Source organism: Erpetoichthys calabaricus, chromosome 4, assembly GCF_900747795.2.
Source record: "Erpetoichthys calabaricus chromosome 4, fErpCal1.3, whole genome shotgun sequence".
Lineage (NCBI taxonomy): Eukaryota > Metazoa > Chordata > Cladistia > Polypteriformes > Polypteridae > Erpetoichthys > Erpetoichthys calabaricus.
Genome location: NC_041397.2, coordinates 206436575 through 206464330, shown reverse-complemented (window position 1 = coordinate 206464330; position 27756 = coordinate 206436575). Strand labels below are relative to the sequence as shown.

Genomic DNA, 27756 nt, shown 5'->3' with positions numbered 1-27756 from the left:
ACGGTGCCCTTGTTAACCTGGTCCAACAGACAGCAAGCCTGTGGCTCAAAAGTATCCTAAAAAGACCCCTGTTAAACTCATAAATGTGTATAGTGTATGCGGAAAACATATTACGTATGTTAAAAGTAAAAATAACCTGTGACATTCAAACACATCACTGGGCTGGAGGTAGAAGTGAATGGTGCACTGCCGCTAGCTGTATGTGCTGTCTGTTGGTCTCAGTTAATGTTACATTTGCACTTAATGCAAGGCTCAAAGAAATGGCAGGTATGTCCACAAAAAGATGAACGGTAAAATATCTATTCGAACTAAATAGTCTGACTGGTGCATTGTCCAGATATTGTTCCTGCCTTGACCTCAATAACTGCTGGGATATGCTTCAGCTGCCCCATGACTCTGCCATGGATGAGTAAGTTATGATAATGGATGGATCAACTAAATGGTGTGCTGTCAATCCCAGTTAGAAGAAGAAAGAACTGCTGTTAAGCGAGTTATTAAACAAGAGCCACTGGAGATATGATTTTCAGACCTCAGTACACCCAAAACACTAAATATGTTGCAACCACACCAATACAACTCCAGTAGAACTACAGACAAAGCTGCAGCACCCAGAAACTCACTACATATCTAAACAAATAACTAAATATTACTGATTAATGGGAACTAACAAACATGCTATCACTTATGTATTCTCCTTCTTTCCCTGCAGCACAGAGAAACCACCTAGTGAGTGCACCTGACTCTGCCCCATCCATAAGAATCCTAGATTCCTGGAAGAAGGCGTCATTTGATACAAGGAGGAACTGCTAGACAGAGCTTCTGATAAGAAGTGACCTTGCAAGATGAGTCTGAAACCCAGTCACGCTAACATGTTTGTTTACTTTTCATTAATTTTAAATTCCAGACCTGGTTGGTGCCTCAAATTTTGATCCAGCAGTCTGTCATTCCTGCACCCAGCCACAATACCATAGTAGGATATGGTTGTAAAGTTTTAACATGTAGTATACATATATGGACCATGGTATTCTCTAAACATTATTTGCTGCTGTTGTGCCATGTAGTGATGCACCAGTCAAATGGCAGAAAGATAAATAAATTAATCATTAATCATCACTTAACTTGCGTTACTGAGCTCTTGGACTGATAACAGCAGTCTTCTCATTCTATTCTCTCAGTATCAAGTCTTGTTTTCAGTTTCATTTTGTCTGTTCCTGTATTTCCATAATTTTTTATGCATTTGTTTAATATTTGAGGAGAAATGGGATGCTACAACCCCGGCCATTTAAAGTGCATGCACTGGAGGAAATTGGGGATGGGTTTTTAGAAAGAAACAGAGCCTACTTAGAGCTATTCACTATAGACGTTATAGCCAGTTGTCCCCAGATGTGTGTTCTCAATTGAGACTAATTTCTGGCACTGGGAGACTAGTTCATCCCATTCCTATGCTGTCCAGCCTTAATAGAAGAAAGACAAACTTCTGTTTCATAACTGATGTACCGTATATACTCGCGTATAAGTCTGGTCTTGAAACCCGAAAAATTGATCATAAAATCAGACCCTGACTTATGCGCCCGTTCAAAAATGTGACACTTAATTTTTTTTTTTACACCTTCTTGCCTCCTCCAATCTCGCATCAGTTTCTCAGATATATAAAATTTTGTTGCAGCAGCGCAGTTACCAATTTCTTTCGCTACTTCAACGACGTTTAATTTAAAACCAGTTTCATATTTTCTTCTGATCGAACGCTCCATCGTAGATAAGGGATGCTCTTACAATAAAGGTGTATGAGATTGTGAGATACAAAAAACACAAATCAGTGCAAACATTGCTTCGGAATAGTTTGGGTATTACTGTGTGGTCACGTAGGCACAATAGAGAGCGAGAGAGAGAGGTTAGGAACACACGCTGATACAGATACATAGAAAAAAAGGCAGTGTGTTCCGTGGTTACTCTCTCAGATGGGCGTTAGCATATCATAATCTCTTGTACCAATAGCGTGAGTTTTCTGCATTCAACTTATACAACCAACATTATAAAATACCAGAAATTATACTGCAAAATCAAGTCCCGACTTATGCACGGGAGAACTTATCTGCGTGTCTGTACAGTAATTTTTGGAAAAGTGCTGCTTTTGATGTCACTGTGGGTTTTCACTTTTTTTGCCACATACACACACAGAGCTAGGAAAAATTGTAGGAATGAAAAAGAGAAAATTCACCGATTTGAAACATGTAATTTTTGTATTAGCAATGTGACCACACAATCCCATCCAGTTTTGTGAGATAAATTGCTTTGTGTATTTTTTTGTGACATTTTCTTAGTTTTCTTGAACTTATTTCAATCCTGTGAACTGTCACAGTCGAGGCTGAAGGTGAAAAAATACAGCAGTTTTTAAAGATACAGAAGGCTGCTTGTGTAAACTGTTCACCTAAGAATTGGGTGGCTGGCCAACTTAAAGGTGTTAATGTCACATGTTTCGAAAAAACACACAATACTTTTTAAATACATATGACAAGAAGTAGTGACAACTGCTTTGCTCTTGTATGGAGAGCAAAGCAGGAGTGTCATCTGTGTGGGCTTTACAATGGAAAAAAAAGCAGTTTTGCTACCGGTAGTTGTGGTTAAAAGATATGAAGCAAGACTTCAAAGACATATGAGTGCTGTGTGTTTCTTGTTCACAGTGGACAGTGGGCAGGAAGACAAACTACAGCAAGAAAGGCTTATAGGAGGGCTCAGGCTCATAGCTCTGCTCCTTCTCACCAATGTCAGCACTATGTGTTCGATGCACCCAAGTTTATGCAGAGTCCCACGTTCAGTTTTTCTACTCATTTTCTCAGGTAAGTTTACATTTCTCTTTTTAGTAACAATTAAATCTTGCCTTATTTCACAGGTTGTCTTAGGCACAGTATTATCATTTATTTATTTTTTTAATGAAAAAATTAAAACACACTCTATGAAATTTAATTGGTTATTCCTTGAACCCAATGCTGCCTGATAAAGGTCTGACCCTGTTGTGAACCTGAGGGTTGATGAATTAACAACTGTAGCAGCATTTATTATTTTGTGTGCATATAAATGATTTTGTGGTGTCCTATAAATCTAAAATACAATTATGGCTGTTATTTTTGTTTATTGTACATTCCTTAAGCTTCCAACTTTAAGATAATGTAACAGAAAAGTTCAGCAAGAAAAAGGGTTATTTTTATTTATTAATTTACATTTTTTTTATGTTTTTAACTCAGCCAAATGTTCTTGTGATATTTCAGTATTGAATGAATAAGAAATGACTGCAAATGCGTGTCTGTCACAGAATCAGTGGTAATATTTTTAAGATGTCTTATCAGCACTAAGAATAAATAGTTTAGTTTAAGTATCCAGATGAAGATGTCCTGTAATGGACTGGCATCCCATCATTGACTGGTACCTGCTGGCTCAAGACTGAATTGGATTAAATAGAAATTGAAACTGAATGTCAAGTTAAGTTAGTTTGTTTTTGTTGAATACTTTGCACTGCATTCAGTCTCGGAGTGCTACTGTAACAAGCTTACAGCTAAAGTGCAAATTTACAAATTACACAATGTACACACAGTACAGTAACATACATAAACATACAGTAAAACAGTGCCATTTTCAAGTGATTAATATAAACATCCTAACAATTTTAGTTCATTAATAGTATTACTGATCTATGACCAGCTGACAAGAATGTAAGTGAAAGCAGCAGTATTCCTGGAGGAAAAAATCCCAGTGGTCAGTGCAAGTCTATAGGCGGTGATATCTCAAAGTCAAAGACAAAGTCAGAGAGAGATGCAATTCTGGACTAACCAACTGCCCACCCACTCAAGGGTATTCTACAAAATGTTTGTGCTGAACAGTATACAGGACAACAAAATTTTGCATCATTGGATTCCAAGGCTCCCAGTATCTCAGATATCTTTTCCATGTGCCTGAAAATAGCTGGGAAGTAGAGCAGTGGCACCGAGTTCCCCAGCAAGATACCAAGAAGAGAAACGGAACTGAGACGTTAGTAGCAGTTCATAGTTTTTGAAATGCTTATATTTTCAGACAAATAACTAACAAACTTAGATGCAATATAGAAGCTAATCAGCAGCTTTGATTAAAAAACTATAAGGGCATGTCTTAAATTGGCAGCTAGGTCATTCCACAGCTTCGGGGCCCTGTAACTAAAGCTCAATCTCTCACTGTTATTTTGTTATTTCTTGGAATCTTTAGTAGGCTATCATCTTGAGATGTAAATGTGCACTGTGGTTTATATGTAATGATAAGTTTACACAGTAGGGCAGAGGCCATTAAAAGCTTTATATGTAAGAAGGAGGACAGTTAAATCAGCCCTAACCCTAACTGAACACCAGTGTAAAGATTTAAGGACCGCGGGTATGTGTTCTTACTTTCTGCTTCTTGTAATAATTCTTGCAACAGCATTTTGAATTTACTGAAAGCCGCATAAAGAACTACAGGGTGGTCCAGATCTAATTATGCAATTATGAAAAGGCGAACACATCGCACCCGCTGTTCGACTGACAACCATCTCCCCGGCATTTTGGAATGCAGGGTAGGTGCTGGCATCTATCGGCAACAAAAATATTTTTTTGTGAATTCTTTATGTAATAAACTTAATAAGTTATAGCGTAATGAAAATTGCATAATTAGATCTGGACCACCCTATATTTGAACAGCTAGTGAGTATTGCATTGCAACTCTACTTGAATTAAAGTTAAGGATTGATTTGCCAGCAAATTTGCCTTCATATTTAGAATCTGTCTCAAGTTTCTGCATTTAAACATGACAGGATATTGTTGTGGTCTGCATCATTGCTCCATTGCTCATTGTTTCATGTTCAAAAATCATAGAAGTAGTCATCATCTGTCCACTCTTTTATTTCACTAACACAATTTTTTTTTTAAATTTTAAACAGTTTCTCCTCCTAGCCATACTTTGTTTTATACTTAGTAACAGAGTTTGCCACATTTCATTATCATTGTGTTGTACAAATGTGTACGTGACAAATAAATATATAAATCTATAAACCAGTTAGTTAAGAACCCTGTAAAAGAAAGGAAATTAATAATAATAATAACACATTTTATTTATTCGTAGGCGCCTTTCTAAACACTCAATGACACCGAACAATAGATAAAACACACATTATAAACAAAACTAAAATACAAAAATTAAAATCAGACAGAGAGCAATTGTAATCAAAGAGATAAAGCAGTCTTATGAGTTTTACGTTTAGATTTAAAAAGTGAAAATGATTCAATATTTCTAAGCTCAGATGGTAGTGAGTTCCAGAGCTGGGGAGCAGAGCAACTGAATGCTCTGCTCCCCATAGTGGTAAGACGGACGAAGGGGACAGTCAAGTGGATGGAGGATCTACGGGTATGGGAGGGAATGGCAACATGGAGGAGGTCAGACAGATATGGGGGGGGCAAGGTTGTGGATAGCCTTAAAAGTTAACAGAAGAATTTTGAATTGAATGTGGAACTGAACTGGAAGCCAATGAAGCTGCTGCAAAACGGGAGTGATATGGTGAATAGAGGTTCTAGTAATGATGCGGGCAGCTGAATTCTGGACCAGTTGAAGCTTATAAAGAGATTTGCGAGAAAGACCAAAGAAAAGGGAATTGCAGTAATCCAGACGAGAAGTGATAAGGCTATGAACAAGGATAGCAGTGTTGTGGGGAGTGAGGGATGGGCGAATACGATTAATGTTACGCAAGTGGAAATAAGCAGACCGGGAGATGTTATTAATGTGGGACTGAAAGGATAAAGACTCTTAACCTGTGGGGAAGGGGAGACAGAGGAATTATCAATAACAAGTTGCTGGGTGTCAGTGAAAATAAAGATGTTTTCAAATGTTATTATCGTTGGTGGCATGTAAAGGAAAAGCAGTGAAGGTCCAAGTACTGAGCCCTGCAGAACAAGGTGTTTAATATTTGGAGGTAATGACAGTCTACTGTTGTCACATTTCCACATGTCAGGTAGTGTGGCATAGTGGTTAAGGCTTTGGACCCTGAGGCAGTGGGTTCAAATCCTGCTACAGTGATTGTGTAACCATGAGAAAGTCACTTCGCCTGCCTGCTGTCCAACTGAAAAAACAATTTTATCTCAAATGTTGCAAGTCAGCTTGGATAAAGGCATTAACCAAATAAGTATATGTAAACATTTCTTTATGTACTGAAATTCATTTGATAAATAAGAACTAAACCACACAAGAACTGTGCCTGAGAGCCAAACAGAGTTTCTCAGCCTGTGTGACAGAATAGAGTGATCAGTGGTGTCAAAAGCTGTACTTCAGTTTAACTACATAATTGCCGTAGCGTTCTCTTCGTACTGTAAGAAGATATCACAATGTCATTTCCAGCCTGAGTTAGTGCTGTTTCAGTACTGTGACAAGGGAGAAACCCATACTAGAATTTCTCCAATATATTGTGGAGTGTATCTTGAGATTGAATCTGCTTGGCAACTACTTTTTTCAAAAATTTTAGAAAGAAAAGATACATTTTAAAAACGCATATAGACAGATAAAGAGATAGTTAAGTTAGTACTTGATTTGTCTGTGTGTCTAACTATTATTTTTTTTAATGTGTGCTGCCAGAAGAGCAATTGAAGTTCTCACTAGTTTTGGTGGAACACGGTCTAAGAGAAAGTTAAGTAGATTTCACTTTAGAACGTAAAGTTATGATTTACTGTTGTGTTACCAAATTTAAATTACTGAGACTGTGTGTGCTAGAGGAGACAGGGTTTGGCACTCCAATCTTTAGTTTTCATGATGACATTGAAACACGGGCTCTTATCATTTTAATTAATAAGAACATTATAAAATCTGCACTGCTAATGTTTTGTAGGTAGTTCAGATTTAGCATTTGTTACACTAGCAACTGTGAGGATGTTTTCATCTGTTAACCTAGGACAGTAGTTAGAGCAAGTGAAAAACATCTTCCTTAAGGCTTTTAGCACTTTCTGTCCGTGCAATTCAGAAAACCTGTAGTTTTGTATCACTCCATCTACGCTTGCTTTTTTTAGAAATTTAAATTAAGAGCAGAAGTGCTCTCATTACATCAGGGTGTTGTGTACTTTTGTTTTGAGAGGCTGTTATATCTAATGCCTCTTTCTAAGATATCATAATTGTGCGTTAACTGATGTATATTGTTCTCCATCACCAAGTTTGATTTCTTCACAATATGCCAATATTTTAATATATAGTCACATTCTGCATGAGCCAGTGTTCTTCATTTTAATTTTTTATTGTCTTGTGAAGTGCAAGAACAACTGAAACACAATGAAGCAGTGATCAGAGCTAATTTCATTTAATGGAGTGTTATTTAAATGTTAAAGCTCTGCATTAGTATTATTTATATCAAATATATGATTATAATAATGAGTTGGACCTTTAACAATCTGGTGCTAAGTCTAATTATCAGTTAATTTCAACTGTTACATGAATCAGGTTTTGGGGTGCACTAGGACTGGAATACTGGGTAGCAACTTCTGAAGAAAAAAGCATGTGATTTAAGATGGTTAGTAAGCTGATTGCCATCACATTTTATTAGTAAAGCCCATTAGACACCAGAATATAAAAATGTTTAGATATTCGGCAAGATAAGTTATTAATAGCTCAGCACTATATTTCATTAAAAGGGGTAAATAGCCCCTCTGTTTGAACTCACTTTTATAATTAGCTTTACAGATACACCAAAAATGTTGTAATTCAAAAGGAAGTGGACCGCGTATGAAAAAGCAATAAATTGCAGTGTATGACAAAGAAAATGCAGGAGGCCATCCAGAGAACAATAGCAGACAGGAAGGGCAGTGAAACAGTGCGGCAGAGCAGTGAGAATAACAAAGCTCGTCTGCAGTTGGCTGAACCCTGTCCAAGCATGTTTCCTGCCTTGAGCTCAGTGCCACTAAGACAGGCACCACTTCCCATGTAACTCTGCCTTGGATAAGCGAGTCAGGAAATGGATTGGGGATGATGGATATGTGTATGTGATATTTGTGTATCAGTTGGAAGAGTCTTTAATGTTTGACACACAGATGTCTTCTTATAATCTAGGTTATTTAGAATTGAAAGATGCATTGTTTTCAAGCAATAATATTGAAGTTGGGCAATAAAGGTTTTCCCCCCAAGACACTGAAGAAGGAAGCTATAGTTCTGACTAATGTAAAACATGACGTATCCTTCAGATGAAATGTTCCATTTATAAATGTAAGGTTGGTTTTGTTCCTCTGAAAAAGTCGAATCAGTCGGTGCCCAGGCCAAATGTTATCTTGAGCATTAAAAATGAGAAAACTAGACAGGAAGGGTCTTTCTCTTCCACAGAGTCTTATCTTAGCTCATACTTGTGCACCTCGTTTTTTAACATTTATCCAATCATTGTGTAGCCTGCAGCTTGTGGTCAATGCGGTTCTCTATAAAACGTCTACAAGACTTTCTGTACACGGTCTTTGGCAGGATGGCCCTGTTTCCATCTCAGCTGTTTATCTCCAATGTGTGAATGTGAGAACAGTCAGGCTGGAATTAGTTCTCCTCTTACTGCTGCCCACAGAGCCTAGTAGATTGGTTTGGTTATTAAATCAATCATACAACAATGTAAGTGAGTGCTTTTAAAGTGAAGACAGACACCGGACAACAGACATTCTCCAGCTTGCACCTGGGGGGCAGAATTAAACTTAAGCGACATTTTGCCTGATGGCACAGATTAGCTCCTGATTAAGATCAAATGAACAGGGAACTTGTATTTTCAATTTTTATATTCTGTACAGGGCGGCACGGTGGCGCAGTGGGTAGCGCTGCTGCCTCGCAGTTGGGAGATCTGGGGACCTGGGTTCGATTCCCGGGTCCTCCCTGCGTGGAGTTTGCATGTTCTCCCCGTGTCTGCGTGGGTTTCCTCCGGGCGCTCCGGTTTCCTCCCACATTCCAAAGACATGCAGGTTAGGTGGATTGGCAATTCTAAATTGGCCCTAGTGTGTGCTTGGTGTGTGGGTGTGTTTGTGTGTGTCCTGCGGTGGGTTGGCACCCTGCCCAGGATTGTTTCCTGCCTTGTGCCCTGTGTTGGCTGGGATTGGCTCCAGCAGACCCCCGTGACCCTGTGTTCGGATGCATCGGTTTGGAAAATGGATGGATATTCTGTACAACGCTTTCGAAGTGCATATCCATACATCAGCTGGTTACAGGTATCGTTATTTAGAGCTGCTGCAGGTTCAGAAAACAGAAAACAGTGATTAGCTTTGTGAACCATGGTGGGTCAGAAGGAGGGATAGGAGAGGCACATTAATTCAACGGAAATAAAAAGACAGACAGCCAGTGACCAATTAATTTTATACCATTTGGCCCGTGTGTAATTATGGAAAAAGGGCCTGTTTAATAAAACTTTGTAAAAATCAATGCTTGCTGGAATAGGCTTCAGCTTCTCTGTGACCCACACCCCCTTAATAAAACATTTCATGTGCCATTAATTTTCGTATTTTATATTGTGTTTCAGAAGAGAGACAAATGAATGGAAAATTAGTGAGCTTGCTAATAATTACAGAACCCTGTCGCTAGTTTTAATTAAAAAAAAACATTCAGAATGAAGCCCTGCTGCCAGTGCTGCTCATTGGGCAACTCTGAGTGCTGCTGGCAAAAACTCAGAAGTCTAAGGCTATGGTTTAGGAGTAGTGCCTTTACAAACGGCTGAACAATGTCAATGACAAGTAGGTCAGCGTCACAACAATATGTCCATTAAAGTTCTAATTAGTGTGGGGTGACTTTTTTGGTGTTGTTTATACAATAAATACTTTAAATTTAACAAAAGCCATTAATATTGTTGACTGCTTGCCATTTCTTCACTGTTTATTTTGTCATATTCTTCCAAAGCTGGCTTCATGATAAAAACACCGCCCTCAACAATCCTGACTTTCCGTCAGTTCTTCTGGTGACAAATACGGGGATTTTACTTAATCACTCATTTCCAGGATTGCATTAATATTGGCTGATGACAAATAGGTGACCATTATTAAAAGATGACATTGTTTTGTTGTATCAGTGCTGACTTATGATAAGCATTTGACTGTTTAATTAGATTGACTCCTTCAGGGTGGATGTTGACTTTTGTTGAAATTCAGGGGTAGATTACGGTAATCAGCAATGAACTGCCATAAAACTCACCATTACGTTTTAGTTTAACTCTCTTTGCTAGAAGGAAAGTTAGCTTCACTGATGTGACCTTGATTCTCTGCGTGTGCATGAGTAGCAAAGAGCAAACAACCTATATGGCATCAACATCTGGTGGGAGACCAAAGCGAATGTGCAAAGCCAAATACTTAATGGACGACATTTGACGTATTATCGCTGAATCAGACTCTGATTTTTGAGGTAAGTAAACTAGAGATGGAGATCGAAAACCAAAGTGAGGTACCAGCACCAGCTGATCAGTCTCCAGCTGATTGTGGTGCTGAACACGTTTGTGTAGTTGATGCACATACAAGAAGGTTTCCCCAGGAGGACCGCCACCTATGATGACAAGAGGTTCAAACCAGATTGCGTCACACTGTGACTGCCACCACCACCCTTCTGCGGCGTGAAAACAACCAGGCAGCCGGCCCACTGCACATTCCTGCTGACCATCAAGCCACCCCCATGCAGCCACTGCTACCAGAGATGCCAAACAGGCACTGACGGCAGCGACAGCACGCAGAAAAAAATGTTTTATGTAGATTTATGTGCGAAACCATTGCTTTGAGTTTTTTTGCAAAAAAAAATATTCAGGTCTCAAAGAGTTAAGTAGCTTTGTAAATGGTCCACATTAGAATTCCTCCATTGTGTCAAATCTGGCTGAATATGGGGATGATGGCCAGCTAATTTGACCAGTGCTAGCCTGCCACACCCTGTTTTGCAGCATTATTTATGTACTAATTTCAACAAGATCACATTGGTTTGTTTGCCTGTCTATCTTCCATTTGCGATCCAAGATGATGTGTGATGTTACAGTGGTCATGGCAGCCCCCCAAAATGGCAAGATCATCCATTTATCTGGGCCTTTTTGGGACTGATGGGTTCTGTCTTTCGACAAGTATTTTGTTAAAATGTTGCTTTTTTTTCATTAGTGCCTATGCATTTTGTGTGTATTTTTTCATCCTTGTTTTCCAGTACATATTATTGTTTTCTACTGCTGTTTGTCTGTGCTGTTGCTTTTGTTCCTGCCATGTGCCTGATGCTGCCAAGGAAGGCTTTGGTTTTCCATGACCCTGTAATGGAAAAAATGGGTTTTGAATGCAGAGTTTTGCAGCTCCTCTGCTCAAGCGAGTTTTACAGTTACATCCATTTATTATAGAGAAAAGTCAAGCAAAATGACACCTTTTGTTGGCTAACTAAAAAGATTACAATATGCAAGCTTTCGAGGCAACTCAGGCCCCTTCTTCAGGCAAGATGTGGCCTGAGTTGCCTCGAAAGCTTGCATATTGTAATCTTTTTAGTTAGCCAATAAAAGGTGTCATTTTGCTTGGCTTTTCTCTACATTCATAATGGCTAACACGGTACAACACCCTAGTACTATCCATTTATTATCAAAATCACTTCTTCCAATTGAGAGCCATGGAGGTACAAGGCAAAAATCTTGGTTTTGTATGGTATCATTGCATTTGATTAGTCACTCTACCAGTTACGTGTTAGGATGCTCAAATTCTTACAGAAGGTTTCACTATTAATTTCAGAGTTCTTTATCAGTAGGATTTAACTTAAAGATAAGCTGTCCTAAACTGTGCTGTTGTGACAGTAAGTGTCGAGTTAAAGAAGGTGTGAAGCAGTTGTGTGGGTTTTTATTTACTTACTTACTTTATTAACTACCGGTAGTGGTATACCACAAGATCAGTCCGCATGAGGACCCTAACCTGTGTCATCATTGTATGAATAAAATATTTCTTCAAAGTGGTAATTGCAACAAAAGTAACAGAAGTGCAGAATTCAAACTTTAGGAAGCAAGTGCATCAGTCACAATGTGATCGTGTTGTTTTTCAGTTGATAACGTGGAAAACTAATAAAGCATTAGAGCACAGAGCTGGTCACTTAGTCATAGTTAAGGTTAGGGTTAGGCACACGTGCTGATACAGCGCATTGCCGCACCCACCACATGACAAACCAACTCAGGATCCCAGATTAGGACCCGAGTGCAGCCATGCAACGGGTGACACCTCAGCACCACACTAGTTCAGATGGAATGGAACAGTGTGAGGTTTTTTATGGTGGCTGGAGTGCCAATTCCACCACCAACCCCCAGGTTTTTCCCTGTGTCACCTTGAAATATGTAGTGTAGGCGCAGAGCTTATTGCAGCAGCATTGCATGGCATAGCTGATCCAAAAGTAGACAGGGTGCTACTACAACACTGGGCTCACACAAACAACAGTCTATCTAATCTGCATGTCTTTAGGATCTTATAGGAATACTGAAGTATGCAGAGAGAAATCCATGCAGAAATGAGACCTGGACAAAACTTAGGTGTAGGATGCAAAAGTACATCACTGGATCCTTGAGTCAAAAGCCTAACCATTGTGCCTTGGCCCTTAATCTTAAAATATTTCATTGAAAATACCTCTGAAGTAGGCATATTCAAGAAATAAAAGAAATATCTGTCTACATTTGATGGACCTCTCATTAAATGCTTATGTTCCCCTCAGGCCTCAAAATTTTGTGCATTTCATGTGTTATGCCCTAGTTTTAAGTAGGGGAACAGCATGATTGCATACCAGTAGACTTGTTCACATCAAAAAACACAAAGGATATATTTGGGTTTTTTTTTAATATTATTCACAGAGAATTGGCTGCACAGGTCACCAATCATGAAAAATATCCACCGCTATAGGAATTTGCTTATATATTGGATTAGAAATTAATCAACATATAGTAAAAGATCATAGACTTGCCAGCAGATAGAGAGAATAAACTAAAATGCTAATCATAAACTAATTAACTATTACTTAACTAATAAGAGCTTGGTCTGCATTGCCGGCAGTAAGTCGAACCCGTTTCCAGTGAGAGTTGGACTCCGCCAGGGCTGCCCTTTGTCACCGATTCTGTTCATAACTTTTATGGACAGAATTTCTAGGCGCAGCCAGGGCATTGAGGGGGTCCGGTTTGGTGGACTCAGGATTGGGTCACTGCTTTTTGCAGATGATGTTGTCCTGTTTGCTTCATCAGGCTGTGATCTTCAGCTCTCTCTGGATCGGTTCGCAGCCGAGTGTGAAGCGGCTGGGATGGGAATCAGCACCTCCAAATCCGAGACCATGGTCCTCAGCCGGAAAAGGGTGGAGTGCCCTCTCAGGGTTGGTAGCGAGATCCTACCCCAAGTGGAGGAGTTCAAGTATCTCGGGGTCTTGTTCACGAGTGAGGGAAGAATGGAGCGTGAGATGGACGGGCGGATTGGTGCGGCATCCACAGTAATGCGGGCTTTGCATCAGTCTGTCGTGGTGAAAAAGGAGCTGAGCCTCAAGGCGAAGCTCTCAATTTACCAGTCGATCTATGTTCCTATCTTCACCTATGGTCATGAGCTATGGGTAGTGACCGAAAGAACGAGATCGCGAGTACAAGCGGCTGAAATGAGTTTCCTCCGCAGGGTGTCTGGGCTCTCCCTTAAAGATAGGGTGAGAAGCTCAGTCATCCGGAAGGGGCTCAGAGTAGAGCCGCTGCTCCTCCACATCGAGAGGAGTCAGATGAGGTGGATCGGGCATCTGATCAGGATGCCTCCTGGACGTCTCCCTGGTGAGGTGTTCCGGGCACCTCTAACCGGGAGGAGGCCCCAGGGAAGACCCAGGACACGCTGGAGGGACTATGTTTCTCGGCTGTCCTGGGAACGCCTTGGGATTCTCCCGGAAGAGCTAGAAGAAGTGGCCGGGGAGAGGGAAGTCTGGGCATCTCTGCTGAAGCTGCTGCCCCCGCGACCTGACCTCGGATAAGTGGAAGAGGATGGATGGATGGATTAACTAATAAGCCAATGTCTGCTATGACACATCCTGGAGACCAATGTCACACATGTGCACCTACCTTGGGGACAGCTTAAAGGCTCTGGTGGTGGTAATTCAACGCAGATCCACAAGATGGCAGTGTATACTATCACCTCTTCTCCCCCTCCCTCTATAGACCGGATGATTGACAACCTGACAAGCTCTGATGTCACTGCCAGTATCCATACCTGTGGACCCGCCTCTTCCTGCCTGGCCTGTACCTAACAGGAAGTGTTGTCACTTTGGCCAGTCTAGTCTGAGACTCGTGTCCTGGGGACATTCTTATCCTGAAAAACCTTTAACATTTTGCCTTAATAATATACAGGGTGGTTGTGTCATCCCAACTCTTTTTTTTTTTGTCTTGTCATCTTTTACACCAACCATCGAGAGCTGACATGCAGATTTAAATGTTGTTTAAAGGTGTGTAATTGGCAGGTCTTGTTTACCTGGCCACCTAGCTCCTAAATGACCAAACACACAGATACAGCTTGCCATCCTTACAATTAAAAGACACAACTAGAAAAATTGGTAAGGAGCGCATTTAATGAAATGAAGTTCTGTATTATAATATATTCTTGTTCATCATGGCGCTGGATATTGATGATGTGTTGTATGTTGTATGAGGCGCCATTTGCCATTTAGAATTTCACTACTCTATACACATGACAGTACTGCTAATATTAGTATTGCTGGCTCTTCTGAGGTCCCATTATTGGACACAATACCTTTAACATCAAGAGTCTTCCTTACTGCACTCTGGCCCACACAGTACCTCCAGGTCTTCCCAGAACAGCCTCATTTCTTTCTAATTCTTGTTTTTCGACAAGCCCAGAGACCCCATGGAGTCAAATTCTCTTTAAAGAGGTCGGTATTCCTAGTTTGGCATTGGGAAGAATGAGCAGTGAAACATTTTAGACAGAAAAATGTACAGCATACGGATTACACTTGAAACAAGCTCATCATCTGTGTGTGTTTTTTATGACGTGAAATACTATGCCATACATACAGCAGTATGCCAACAGACACCTTAGGGCCCTTCTAAGTATACTTGATTGGTTTTCCTGAATGCCAACTCAGAACAGATTACAAAGCTTTCGTAAATAGAAGTGAATGGTTTACTTTATCAGTCAGTGTCAGTGCAGCTTATGGGCACATCCAAGAAAAAATAACAAAGAGATGGCAAAATATAAATAAAACGTACTGTACATATCATGTCTACACAGTCAGTTGAATACAATCAATAAAATGTATTGAGGAGGCTGAACATCTTACTATTTTAGGACTCTTTTAAGGTTAATTTTTACAGCTGTCTTTAGTTGTAGTCTTTTGTCCTTATTCCAATGAACCCTGCTGACTTCTTCCAGCTCCAGGCTTATTTTGGTTACGTGGACACTGTGCCCTCATTCAAAGGAGGAGCAAGACGTTACATAATCATGTTGTGTTGTCTCCTGATATACATTGATTTAGGCAACACTTCCAAATCCAAATCACACATGCAAATATTTCCATTATTTCAGCAATTGTAGTTTTGGTAGGTAAGCTTATTTACTTGGGGGTCACACAGTGAATTAATACTTGTGAATAAACTGGCACAATTGTGCTTTTGCAATCTGTAGTCTCAGCCTCTAGGTAAGTCTGCCCCAACCCGTTTTTATTTTAGGATGCCATTTTTCAATTTCAATCTAAGCATTACATAACATTCTGAAACCCACTTATGTCATCTAGATCAGCCTGTCTGTGTAGCATCGAATAGGAGAAAGAAACTCTCTGTGGGCAAAGATCCAGTCCACCTCAGAGGCCATTCACGGACACACCCACACTGAAACTCAGAGTGGCTAATTACGCACAGGTCTTTAGGGATGTGAGAGGAAAACCGGAGTACCTGAGGGAAAATCTGGAAACTCTAATTGGACAGTGACCAAGCATAGGATTCTAACTCAGGATCAGTAAGGCACAAGCAGGAACCACTGCACTACAGGATAGCTCTTTGTGAATTTGAGGGATTTGATTCTTCTAGGAAAGCATTCTGACTGAAATATTAAAATGCTAGTTCCATTCTTGTGACATACATATGTCACTTCAGCTTGTATGGACCTCTTACGTCTCAGCACTATTAAATCGTCCATCATAGTACCCGAACTCACTAATGGTTTTGTCATGATAGGAGAATCAAATTGTACAGTGGCATTCCTTAGGATGTCTTTAAGTAGATTTGGAAGAGCAGATGGTGCTGGTTCTGTTCCTATTAAGCTTACTTCTATGCATATGCCTTGTTGTGATAACTATGCATTTTCAAACCATCCATCGATTGTCAAACATGCTTAGTCCACTTCAGACTTACTGGGGGCTGCAGTCTGCGTAGCAGCATCAGGCACCAGGCAGGAATGAAGCAAGGATGTAGTTAGATGTATTGCTAGGAGGTACTAACCAAATAAAGATGAATATTATTGTCGTATAGGGAAAAGCTAAATAATTCTTTTTATGTTTAAAGCTTTGGGTGATATTGTTTTAATGGATAATCTGAAAAAATCATGTTACCTGCTGACAGTACTTTATTTCTTCCTATACTGTAGGCACCTGCATGTGGTATCAGGAAGCAGTGCTTGTGACTGTAGAGAAGGGAAACTCTGTCTTGTTCAACTGTTCCCAGAAATTTGCCAATGCAGCAAAGATTGACTTCACTTGGTATAAAGAAGAAGCCAGCCAAATGCGTATTTGTGAATTCGTTGTGGAGAACAAAACTGGGAATATGAGAAACTGCAAGACACGCCTGCTTGTCACTGGCTCACCATGGCCAATGCTGCTACTACAGGATGTGAGGGTCAGTGACAGCGGGAGATACACTTGTAAGACAGAAAAAATCATTCCACCGCCTCATGTGGGGATCACAAGTGAGACAAATCTTTCTGTGGTGGGTAAGTGTCTTATACTGTGCCACTAACTGAGGTGCTACAATATGTTGTGAGTCTTTAATATAACTGATATTATGAAGTTTGTAAACATAGATCTGTTGTGCCAGATGAAAAAAATCACAGAGTACACTTGTGTAGGGTAAAAAATACCATTTGTAAAGTGTACTTATTTTCAAAAGTATACATTTATTGATTTTCAGTAAGGGTGAAATGGCCTCCCAATATGTAAGGCAGTTAACTTTAAACCACAAGGCTGCCACTGACTCCCCGTATGATCTAAACATAGATTGTCTGATTTACAACTCTTAAAAAATACAAAAGAAAATGCTTGTACTTCCATTGAGACTGCGTTTTCCACTGGAAGGTTCTGTATAAAATAGTAATATTCATACTGTAAAGTTTGTTTTAGCAAAACTTTTTAAAATGAAGCTGTTGCCTAACAACACCAAGTGTGCTTCATCTTACATTTCAATAACGCAAGTGTTTCTAAGCTCTGGTATAACTAATGGGGCACACTGACTGGCTCAGGGCAGCACAGTGGTTCGCTCTGCTGCCTCACACCCTCATAGGGTCCTGGTTGCTGTCACTGTGAAATTTTCCTGACTAACTGTGAGTTTTCCTCTCAAATCTCAAAGACGTGTAAGTTGGGTTCATTTGTGCCTCTATTCTAAGCTAATCTGTTTTAATCATTTTGCTCTTGATATTCTTTGATCTTTAAAGTGTAACTCTATTAAAATCAGTATATAAAGTCATTTTTACACACTTAAATTTCAGGTGTATCAGAAGTGTATTCATACAGATGAGCAGAGATGTTGTGTTATACCCTATCAACCCTTCTTAATGATGTCTACTGAGAATTTGGAGGGAATTTTGCATAGTTAAGCCAGACAGTGCTGTTTATGTCAGGGCTCAATGGTCACAAATGTGAAGAACAGCTGTCTCCACCAATTTTATTCTGCTAATCTCCACATAAATGATTATGTTCTGGGTGAGGAAGCAAGATCCATAAAGGTTCTCAATGTTTGATCAAAGCAGCCCATTCTCTCCATAACAATGAGCGAAACTAGCTGATTATCGTTGTTACACCAGAGACTCCTGAGCAGTTTGTACATTTTAGTCATTAAAACATCTATATGTATCATAGTAAACACTGAAGATGCAAGATGCAATTATGACAATATTATTGGAAACTGGCATTATGTGTCCATATTATACTTCTGTTTGTCATGGTAGGGTCCTTTGTATACTCTGTTATATAGACCTTAACACATTGTCTAAATTCCATACTCTTATCACACTGTTGGGTCCTGCAGTTCAGCACATCCCCCTTCCTTTTACATCTGTAACCCCAGGCAATCAGACAGAGTACCAAAAAAAGCAGGAGAAAAAGTTACACAGTTATTCATGTATTGTAGACAGTCAGTTGTAATCTTTACATATTACAGCTAATGTCATAAATACAAGCAAAAAGAATGTGGATTTGCAAACCATACAACCTGATAATGGTAGATGTGTAGCTTCAGGAAGCACATCTCTCTGGTCAGCCCATCTTTAGCCAAACAACATGGCCTGTCTGAATATGACCACCAGGAGAGATGGTCTTCTCAGGATGGAAAATGGCAGATAGGGGGACCTGCAGCTCAGGCACAAACCTCACCCCTGTCTCCCATTTCAGCTAATTTGTTCATCATTGTCTCTAGAGTCAAAGGATGCAGTTAAGTCGTAAACTGGCCCAGATGGTGCTGTTCTTATCAATGAAACTCTGGGAGTAGGAGCAACTGGCTTATTCAGCTTCGCTGTGCTTTAAAATGAGATAGTTAGGCAATTATTTAAACGTTTATATTGTTAGACATTAGTAATGAAAAAAATATCAACCTATATGCTAGATATTATTCTCCTCTATTTAGCTGCAGACATGAATAAGGAAGTACAGTCATCCTCAAGTATAAAAAAATATGTGCTAATTATGAAGTTAGCTGCCAGCCCATTTCTCAAGTCAAATGCGGTCAGTAATAGCAACATTTTTCTTAAATCGAAAAGTATAATGCCATTTAATAAAGATGTATTGATTAAAATTAGCTGTGCTGTGCTACTACTACAAAAGAAGTTTTTTAACAGTAAGTTTGACTATGATCTTAGACAACTTATAAATAAAAAACCAGAAAAGCAGTATGGTAACGTCGGCTTAAGGAATGCAGTAGGGACAGTTTAAAAGCGTTTTCACCCCCAGTTCACGGGAGTGTTTTTTAAGAACTGTGGAGAAATGTCCCTGCAGTCAGGTTTAACTCAGCAGATGTGAACAAGACAATCGCTGTCTAGTGTGTTTGTACAGTATAAAAGGAGCAAGCTCTTCTGGACACTTTTACATTTCTGCCCCCTTCCTGCACGTGGGTTGTGAGTTTCTTGTATAGGTAGCTTTGACCTGCATAATTTCCAGATTCTAAAAGGGTCAATGTCCCCTTTAACCTATTTGTCACAATCTCTGGAGAGAAGGGGGCAGTTGTCTGGCCAACTCGGTCCTTAAGCAGACCTTGACAAAGTCTCACAGAAGTTTACTTCTCCATGCTACTAACATAATCCTCGAAGGGCCGTCAAATGGAGACCACTTAATTGGAGACAGAGGGCGTACCGTATGTACAGCTCACTTCAAACTGCGCACGGCTCGCCATCTTCCTTGTCATGAAGTTGTCTTTTATGAGACCGTGGAAGGTTTTTGCTGGTTTTCCACGCTGCTGGTCCCTTAATGATCAGCAATTAGTTGACACATCAATACTTTGAAAAGTGTCTCTCAGAGAGGTGCTGGTTTAAATCCCACATCATTGTCCAGTAATGATGCATAAACATCTTTCAAAATCTCCTTTCATGCTCCAGTGGCTATTCTGACACACTCTGGACACGGCTGACTGGGAAAGAACCCGAACTGGTTAAATCTCCTTCAGTATGACCTATGTAGAAATGGAGGAGGAGAAAAGGAAATGTTTTTGTGAGTACTTCAGAATTCACTCCTCCAATCCGTGCTTTACATTACAGAGCACCATTATGCCAGGCTCACGCTACACAACATTCCTTCTTGTGATCAATTGGCTTGTTCTGGTGGTAGAGTTCACGTTGCACAATAAAGTGCAGATACCTTCATAAACTGCAACATCTTTTCCCCAACAAAGAGCACCCGATTCCAAACCTCCATTTCTTCAGGAAAACAGAGGTGAGGCATGACTGTTTCTCTTGACGTGACTTTTTTAATATGCAGCCAGGAGAGAGGCTTGTAGCACAAGCTGTCCGTGCTGTCAGTAGTCCAGAGAGAAGATACATGACAAAATGGAAATTAGGTTGTCCAACATTCAGATTGTAAAACTAATCTACAATAGTTTAGTCTGATATCTCAGTAGTTTTCAGAATATCAGTCAATTTTGTTATTTAGCTGCCCAGTAATTTTGGTCCTTAAGGGCTTGAGTGGATAAAGAGCAGCCACATAATAATCTGAAATCATCAGCAGGAGACAGAATTTCATTGTGAATTTGAGCATCATAGGTAACATTTAGATTTATGGAAGCAAGTCAATTCTTTCATTTTTTTCAGCTTTTGGTTTTAAATAAAAGTCTTTCCATTTCTGTCATTTGTGGTAAGGTTGCCATTGTCTTAATTTATCTTAAGAAGCAGTAAATAGTGAAGTAAATGATAAATCTTTAAAGAATAATCAAAATCATTAGGAAAACATCAGGATAAGTTAATTATAAAAAAGCCAGATTTGTCTTCATATAAATAGCTGGCACAAAGTAAAATGCCATGTGGCAAAATTTTAATTTGTGTTGTGAGTTACAATGATGGTGTGGAGCTACACGGGTATGCAGAGCGGGAAGGAAGGGAATAGCCAGAGAGCAGAACACAGCGAGTGTTAAATATTAAAATGTACTCTATGAATCACATCTTGCCTGTTAGTTATTTTTTGTTTCTTGGTATTCTTTCTTGTATTCTTTCCATATCCCAAAGATGTGCATGTTAAGTAAACTGGCAAGTCTAAACAAACCCTTTATAAGTGTGTGTGTTGGTGTGTGTGTGTGTGTGCGTGCTCTGTGAAGGGGGGACACCCCATCCAGTACTATTTATATTTACACCCAATATTGCTGAGACATGCTTAGGCTTCCACTATCCTGAACATAGAATAAACAGATTCAGTGAAAACATAGATGAGGATGCTCACTGAGTATTTATTTCGTATTTATTTTCAACAAACAATAAAAGTGAAACATTCAATAAATACAGTCACACTAATATCTATCCATCTTACCTTTCCACTATAGTGTTACTAATAGTAATAATGTTGTGGCAAGCGGCTGAGGGTGGCACCCAGCCAGGATGCCCGGAAGGACGCCTCCTCCAGACCACGAGGGGGCGACCGCTCTGGTGGCTTTGGGGACCATGGGAACTGAGCTTGGAAGCTCAACTCTATAGGAGCCCATGGTCACCGCCAGGGGGTGTCCTGATGCCTGTGAGAACCCTGGTCCTCAGCACTTCCGTCACACCTGGAAGTGCTGGGGGGAAGACGACCAGGGACACCCAGAGTGCTTCCGGGTGCGCAGCCGCTACTTCCGCCACACTGGGGAGTGCCAGCGGAAGCTAATTGGGAGGCACCTGGAGCACATCCGGGTATGGATAAAAGGGGCCGCCTCCCTCCATTTGATGGCTGGAGTCGGGAGGATGAGAGACAGAGCTTGGGAGGAGAGGAGTGGAGGCAGATCTGAAGAGAGGCATTTTGGTAGAAGCCTGGACTTTGGGGGAGTTTTGGGGTTGTGTGGCACTTGTAAATAGAGAATTATGTATAATAAACGTGTGTTGGGTGAACCATCGGTGTCTGCCTGTCTGTGTCTGGGCCAGTGTCCACAATGTCTTATTATTATAGCACAGGGAGTAATTAGGCCCCAGCCAGGATACTTTTACAAACATCCCCCCTATATTGTGCCATGTTCATGTGACATATATGAACTTCAGAAATGGTTCTTTTACACCATACTTGCAGGTACTAACCAGATTCTTCCATCCAAACTCATAAACAAACTGGTTGCACACTTCCAACTGGCTGGATGGTGTAAATTATAGGTGTCAAAGTAAGATGTGGTGGCATTTACCAGATGGTGTTCAAGTTATTTTGATAAAATAAATCTAATTTAAGAAGTCTGCATTTTTCCACTGTGTACTTTCGTAAGATGCATACAAGTCAGTGGTAAATCTCCTTATCCATATTCATTTCTTCTTCTTGAGCTTCAACTTCACACATTTAATGCTACTTGTACTAATGTACAGTAATCCCTCCTCCATCGCGGGGGTTGCGTTCCAGAGCCACCTGCGAAATAAGAAAATCCGCAAAGTAGAAACCATATGTTTATATGGTTATTTTTATATTGTCATGCTTGGGTCACAGATTTGCGCAGAAACACAGGAGGTTGTAGAGAGACAGGAACGTTATTCAAACACTGCAAACAAACATTTGTCTCTTTTTCAAAAGTTTAAACTGTGCTCCATGACAAGACAGAGATGACAGTTCTGTCTCACAATTAAAAGAATGCAAACATATCTTCCTTTTCAAAGGAGTGCAAAGCAAGCAGTCAAAAAAAAAATCAATACGTGCCCTTTGAGCTTTTAAGTATGCGAAGCTCCGTTCAGCATGTCCTTCAGGAAGCAGCTGCACACAGCCCCCCTGCTCACACGCCCCTACGTCAGCGCAAGAGAGAGAGAGAGAGAGAGAGAGAGAGAAAGTAAGCTGGATAGCTTCTCAGCCATCTGCCAATAGCGTCCCTTGTATGAAATCAACTGGGCAAACCAACTGAGGAAGCATGTACCAGAAATTAAAAGACCTATTGTCCGCAGAAACCCGCGAAGCAGCGAAAAATCCGCGATATATATTTAAATATGCTTACATATAAAATCCGCGATGGAGTGAAGCCGCGAAAGGCGAAGCGCGATATAGCGAGGGATCACTGTATACCTACAGTACTCCTAGCATTTCTGTGCCTAGCTACTTAAAAACATTATTATATAAAGTCTTTCTTTAAATAAAGTGCATTTTCTTTTACAAGATTAGATACTTTAATAGGTGTAAGTAAATGTAAGCAAGGAACCACAACGTGCACAATGTATCATATATATATTGTGGCACGCGGCTGGGGGTGGCACCCAGCCGGGACACCCAGGAAGACCGGAGGAGGGCTTACGCCTCCTCCAGATCACGAGGGGGTGACTGCCCTGGTTCCTTTGGGGGCCACGGGTACAGAGCTGGAAAGCTCAACCCTGTAGGGGCCCATGGTCACTGCCAGGGGGCACCCCCATGCCTGGAGAACCCTGGACCCCAGCACGTCCGCCACACCAGGAAGTGCTGGGGGGAAGACGAGTGGGGACACCTGGAGTGCGTCCGGGTACGCAGCTGGCACTTGTCAGCGGGAGATTGCCGGGAAACACCTGGAGCACATCCAGGTGCTCATAAAAGGGGCTGCCTCCCTCCGCAAGATGGCTGGAGGCTGGAGTCGGGTGGAAGAGGATGAGGTCTTAGAGGAGAGACAGGAGGTGGCCTGAAGTGAGTGAGGCATTGTGGTTTAGCCTGGACTTTTGGGAGTCTGTGTGTTGGGTGACAAAATGATGTCTGCCTGTCTGTGTCCAGGCTGTTCCCCACTATATATATATATATATATAGTGCACTTCGCCGCCCCCTGGTCAGGCGTGGAATTACTTTTATTCAAGCCCTTTAGTTGTCACAAAAACAACCATAAAACATGGAAAAGGTTTGGGGCAGCCACCCGTATAATTTTTTCCTGCTGCAAAACTGCGTCAAAATAATAGACATGTTCACAGAACTGATTAACTGGAAGCAAGATGGCAGCTTCAAAGGCCAGTGAAGGAAGTGATGTCATCAGGACTGGAACCAGAAGTGATGTCATTGGCTGCCCCAGAGCCAGGTGGGATACTCCTAGAATGGTCTGCAAAAGATCGAGAGGGAGGATTAGTGCACTTCGCCACCCCCTGGTCCGGCATGGAATTACATAATTACGTGTACTCAAGTCCTTTAGTTGCCTCCTAAACACGCGTATGTGACAATATATATATATTGTGCTTCGCTTGCCAACCCCTTTCCCCCTTGCCAGCAGCCACCTCTCCGAAACCCCTCTTAAATGGTGATACAATGGGAAACAAATACATTTTTTAACTCCTCTTTGCTCAAGCAGTTGCTGCTACCCTAACATGTGATCTGCAATTCGCTCGCCTACCTTTCCCCGTCCCCCCCTCCCAGCCAGCGGTAGGCACCGGTGTTGAAGAAAGGGGGCTGAGCACACCCCAAGGAGATAAACGGTGATACATTGGGAAACAAGTAACAGGTGTTTTTCTTCCACCTCCTCTTTGCTCGAGAAGCTGTTGGCTTGCTGCTGCATGCTGCGTGATCTGCATTTCTTGCAGAGCTTCGAACGTTTAAAAGCCTGTACAGCACCTGAATATTCAATCTCTTTTTGCTGTTCCGTTTTTTTACCCAGAGTTATCTTTTCAGATTGTTTGCGCTTATGCGATCTTTACTCTCCTTTTTGGAGACTTTCGAATTTTCCTACTTCCATTATCTCTAACCTGCTCTGAATGTGTATCACAGGACTTGCATCTGAAGGTTGTATGACATGACTTGTCCCTCTCGCGGGAAGTGAAAGTGTCTTCTGTCTCTCTGTCATCTCGTCCCGGGGAAAAAGTCTTATCTCGTCGCTATTTTTTTATAATAGAGAGATTTATGTGTGTAGGGGTATTTGATGAGATCTATGTGCAAAATTCAAGCCTCTTAGATCATTTGACTTTAGGAGCCATGACATCAAAAGTCTTTTGTGTGAACACATCAACCTTGTTATTTGAGCACTGACTTCCATAAAGCTAAATCTTAATTTAAAAGTATCTCACCTTTTTACAGAGTGTGTAGGATTTTCTGAATTCACTTATTCCAGTACAGTAATCCCTCACCTATCGCGGGGGGCTCTGGAATGTAACCCCCGCGATAGGTGAGGGATTACTGTACTGGAATAAGTGAAATAGGTGAAAATCCGCGAAGTAGCGACCTATATTTATTTTATTATTTATACATATTTTAAGGCTTTATAAACCCTTCCCACACTCTTATAAACCTTTCCCACTCTCTTGTTAACCTTTCCCACTCTCTTATAAACACTTCCTATGCTCTTAAACACTTTCTACATTCTTAAACACCACAGACCAACACTGCACGCAGCGATCAGACGTCAATGTGTCTGCACTCGCTTTGTGAAGGGGGGCAGCTGAACTCACGCTGACCAGAAATGGACTTTGTGCTGCTTCTGCCAAAATGCCTGCTTGTCGCTCTGCGCGTTCGGAAGAAGGAGGAGTGTGTGTGTGTGTGGGTGTGTGAGGGCTGAACGCACGTTTGCTCAAACCCCCCTCCCCGGAGGCGCAGTTCGCATTGTCAAGGGGGTGGGGAGCTGAATGAACGCTAAGGAGAAGTGGACTTTGTGCTGGCTTTGTGCTGCTTGTCGCTCTGCCGGTCAATAATTTAAAAGCATGTACATCACCAATTTTCCTGTCTCACTGTCTTGTCTTGCGTGAAGTTAAAATGTTTTATAATAGTGAGATGTTACTCATATCCTTAGCCCGACATCCACATATCATATGTGTTAACAAAGTGTGTTTTATAAGTTTACATGTGTTTAAAGCATGTGGGATGGGTATTTTAAGGCTTAAACTATAAAAATGTTTATTTATATGGTCTTTCTATATCGTGGATTTTCTCCTGTTGCTGATGGGTCTGGAACATAACTGCCGCGATAGGCAGGCAATCACTTGTATTTAAAAACCCGCAAAGTCATGAATCCGCGAAAAGTGAACTGCGAAGTAGCGAGGGATTACTGTATAAGATTGCTCAGACTTCAAGCCTATCCCAGCAGCACTAAACACAAGGCAGGAAATGACCCTGGATGGGTTGGCAGTGAATGATAGGGCCTGCTCGTGCACACACCCACACCCACACAGGGGACAGTTGCAGTTTCTAGTTAGTTTGTCAAAGTAACTATTAATATTAATCTGCCCATTTCCTGAAGCTGCACAGAAAGGTAATTAAATTTTGGCTGAACAGTGCTTCTTGATATACGAGGGTTGTTCAAAAAGTTTCTGCAATTTTATATTTTCATTAGAAACAGTGAAGGTGGGAGGAATACTAATTGGGCATTAAAAAGTTGGTACGACACTGGGAAAATTGCATCGCAAAGGAAGGTGACTATGTAGAAAAGTGATGTAGTTTGTTTTTGAAATTCTTAATAAATAGAGCTAAAAAAATGTACAGAAACATTTTGATAGTCCCTTTTATATTGTAGATTACAGCATTTAAGGCCTTTGTTTGAAAGCAAGTACTTACCTACTATGCTCCTATGTGTTGTGTGTTTTCACTTTAGGTCCTCCGGATATTACCCTGAAGTACACCTTCTTTAATCACTCTTCAGACTGCGTACAGCTTTTATGTATTCTGGAGGACTTCTTCCCCTATGAGGTGAATGTAACCTGGTGGAGAGATGATTCGGGAGACAACCTGCAGAGTCTGTTCTCTGGTCAAACTGTTATCAACGCATCTCTTAACATTTGCAAGCCCAACTGGAAATCTGGTGATGTGGTTTCTTGTTTAGTAAACCACTCTGCATCTGCTTCAGTCATGGGTAAAAATGTCACTCTTTACCCTAATAAAGGTAAACATTTATTATCTCAAATCATTTTCATGCAGAAGAACCAAAGGTCAGATTTATAATAGTTGGGTGTGTACTAAAAGAGAAAATGATGACACCCTTGAAGTAGGTAAAAGCAGCCAAACCAACTAAAATACAACTTGCACACATAAAAATTCACATCATCAGGATGTTATTACTGTATAATGTGCATTGACGTGACAAACATATTAAACCTTCAATGTGATAATATGATACATAGATTTTATTTTAGTTCCCTTTAAAAAGGGAATGTTAAACCCCACCATGCTGTTCTTTACTGCCTAAAAAGTGACACTCACGATTCATTCAGAGAAGACTTTCTGATCCTAAGCATTATGTAGGAGGCTCTTAATGAACTGCTTAGAGAACTTCAGGGCTCTGAGTCTGTAGGGGAGAACCTCCAATGAGCAAATGTCAAAATATCCCTAATAAAGCTCTTGTACATGCCTGCCAAGTCAAAACCAGGGCCAAACCTGGATATCATTGTGAAGTTGTGCTGTGATGGTGTTCCCAACTATGTGAAGTGAGACGCCAGTTTTGTTTATTTGTAGAGCCCTTTGACATACTTTATATGGCACACTGTCTAAGAGGTTCTTCAAATCATGATGATATCCTTAAAGGATAACTTTTCCAGTCAAAGTTCACAGTCATGGTATACATTAATTTGCCACATAAAATTGTGTTATAAAGTAATCAATTTTTTATATATTTTTAAAAATATCTAGCCTGTTCTTGCATTTTAAAATAGAAGTGATGGGGCCAAGGTCCAGATATGATAAACAAAAGCTTTAAAACTTACCGAATATGTCCAACTTGAAGAAGCAAAGGTTCCTATTTAAGAAAACGTGCCTTCTGCATTTTTGAGGTATGTGACAACAAAAGTAAATTAGAAATAAAAAATGTCATCACAGATTACTCTTAATGTTTTCTTAAAGAATAGATATGCTTTCTGTGAGCGTGTCTACTCGCAGTTGCTGTTATGTGTGGAGTTTGGACGTTTTCCACAGATGTACCCCCTCAATTCGTCAAATCTTTGTAGCATTCAGGCTGCGTATTACTCTGCTTTTGTCTCTGCAGTTGTGTTTCGTCGATTTGTAACA

The 27756-nt window shown here is 40.6% G+C and overlaps 1 protein-coding gene across 1 annotated transcript in view; it reads left to right on the top strand.

The window, feature by feature from the left end:
- Positions 1-2584: 2584 nt before the first annotated feature.
- Positions 2585-27756, top strand: part of LOC114650542 (uncharacterized) — a 44092-nt gene continuing 18920 nt past the window's right edge. The window contains exons 1-3 of the mRNA XM_028800238.2: positions 2585-2837; positions 16572-16913; positions 26351-26638. Coding sequence (XP_028656071.2) covers positions 2585-2837; positions 16572-16913; positions 26351-26638 — 883 coding nt within the window. The remainder of the gene's footprint in view (positions 2838-16571; positions 16914-26350; positions 26639-27756) is intronic.